The 2,341-nt window shown below is 40.2% G+C and overlaps 1 protein-coding gene across 1 annotated transcript; it reads right to left on the reverse strand.

The window, feature by feature from the left end:
- Positions 1 to 1,051: 1,051 nt before the first annotated feature.
- LOC308272957 (axin interactor, dorsalization-associated protein-like) lies at positions 1,052 to 2,133 on the reverse strand (the record flags this gene model as incomplete). The annotated part of the gene is made up of 1 exon (XM_080710006.1): positions 1,052 to 2,133. Exon 1 carries the CDS (start codon positions 1,970 to 1,972, stop codon positions 1,052 to 1,054), a length of 921 nt encoding a protein of 306 aa, XP_080566132.1. The 5' UTR covers positions 1,973 to 2,133.
- Between the last annotated feature and the right edge of the window lie 208 nt (positions 2,134 to 2,341).

Here is a 2,341-nt window from a genome sequence, read left to right on the forward strand (position 1 = left end):
TCTATGAAAGTTTAATTTATGCCTCATTATTAAGTCAAAAGTAATATAAGTAATCAAATTATAATAGGTTGATGACCTGCATATTTTCATAGGATGAATGTCAATATATCTAAATAGGAAATAAATGACAATCCTATCTACCTATATTTAAAAAAATAGAATATCTTTCCAGATTTTGCATACTCATCATCACTATAAGAGGTATGCAGATTTTAAACTTTCACAATCAGTTGTCAGAAAAACAGCAGTTATTCCTGCAGTATCTCATTAGCATCTGAATCAATGATTTTTTAGATATCTAAAAAGTTTTAATTTTTCTGAGATGGTTCCAATGTAAACCCTAGAATCATTATCAGACAGGATAACAATGATGTAGAAGAACAGCTAATCAAAGTGACAAAAATATGCTCACTTTCAGAAAAACTACCTGGTCATCTGGAAACAACCTGGGGAGCACTCCCCTATGTGGTACTTATCTGGCCAAGGCACACTATTTCTAAGCAGAACTATCAGATTGGGGTGAATTTAGGTCACCTCTGAGGAGTACCCTTTTAACCTCTACACATACCTTCTCAGGCAACATATCTTGTCCAGTTCCCTTCAAAGCAATTTAATAATGTCCTACCCACCTCAACCCAGAGTTTGAAGGTCACTCAAACTAAAACAGTATTTTGGAGCAGAAATGAACAGTTGTGTAAACTCTAGCACATTCTTATTGCTGCATTAAGTTTGAAGATGAGCACACCTACCACAACAGTGTTGTTCCAGGAAGCAAGGTAGGAGTAGTGGTAAATTAGAAAATAGACTATTAATTGCACAATCAATAGAAAAGTAAAAACGTTAAAAATCAACAATAAACCTGTATTCAAAGGAGTCTTAAAACATCCATGATGTGCTGGACTCTCTGAGCTCTGTGGAACAGCTTTGCACTGGCCTACTGGCATGGGATATGGCTCACTTGCCACCTGCTGAGGGGTGAATATGCTACACAGAGCTAGGATGGTTTCCACTCCATGTAACATTCACAGAAGTTCTAGGTTACTAGTGAGGATCATTCCTTGTGCAAAGTCTGATGTAGATGAAGATAAAGCGGTTTCTTGGTCAACAATTGCAATTTCTTTCTTTTAAAGTCAGTGGGTTTCTTGTATAGTTCTATTACATTTGACCCAGGTTTAATTTCATCCATCTCCATGAAAGCAAAACACTTGGTGCTGGTAAACCTTTTTTTAGGCTTGTAGTGTTTGAATTCAAAGAAGATAGCTGCACCTTTGGTTAACTTTTCAATGTGTTTCTGGAGCTCAATGTCCATGTTAAAATGAACATATGTATCTTCCTTTCTTGAAGCCACAGGAGTATCTTGCACAGGAGTCAAGTCTATGCCATTCAGATCCTTTACACTAACTGTAATATAGGGATCGATGCACTGCCCAGCGTCTTTCAGACCAATTTTCTCAATTCTGATAGTGAGTAACGTCATTCCTGGTTCTGATGGTAACCTTGGTAATAAAGTACCAGGAGTTCTAGCAGGGAAAGAATCAGGAGCTCCTGCTCCAGCACCACCCTCTTCTTCATCTTCTTCAAATTCCAAATTCTCTTCTTCACCAGGTGCTAAAATTCTTCTTAATGGGACAGGCTGAACATCAAATGGGAATTCTTTATTATATGTAAGAATATTCTTTAGTATTGGCTCTAGTTTCTTCAGGTCCTCCAGTTTAAATTCTTCCTGGGACTGTGTGGACTGTAAAGCTGCGCTTCGCAATTCTAAACATGTTGCAATTTTGCCTATGGTTTTCTTTTGTTCTTCTGTGAATTCAGAATTATTATGTTGAGCTTGGGCCTCTTTTTGTAGATGTCTTGTTAATATCTGATACTCGTCTATCGCCTCCACCAGCTGGCCCCAGGAGTCGAAGTCGGCGCCTCTCCTAAAACTGGCGCCCCAGCGCTGCAGCAGACTCCGGGTCACCTCCAACATGGCCGGGCCCACCCCATCCCCTCCCTCCCCAACCCCAGCTCGGCCGGGCTCTAGGCTGCCATCCTCCCAGGGCCTGGCCCGACATTAACAGGGCCAGGAGGAACCGCCTCCACCGCCGCCCGCCGCCAAGGAGCCACCCAAGCCCATTTGCCACCACAGCCAAACTTTATGGCGCCGAGCTAATTTTTTTTTTTTTTTTAATTTGGTAACTTGGTGAGACTTTAGTGATTTTTTTCTGTTCATTAGCAACTCTCCCTGGAAGGGGAGAGGAAGTAGGGTTGAAAAGTGAGTCCTTGGATTTTTAAACCGATGAAAATTATAAGTATAGGGAAAAAATATTAAATTTGATCAAAGTGATTCTTTTTTATC

The sequence above is a fragment of the Muscardinus avellanarius genome (assembly GCF_963383645.1).
Source record: "Muscardinus avellanarius genome assembly, chromosome: 14".
Classification (NCBI taxonomy): domain Eukaryota; kingdom Metazoa; phylum Chordata; class Mammalia; order Rodentia; family Gliridae; genus Muscardinus; species Muscardinus avellanarius.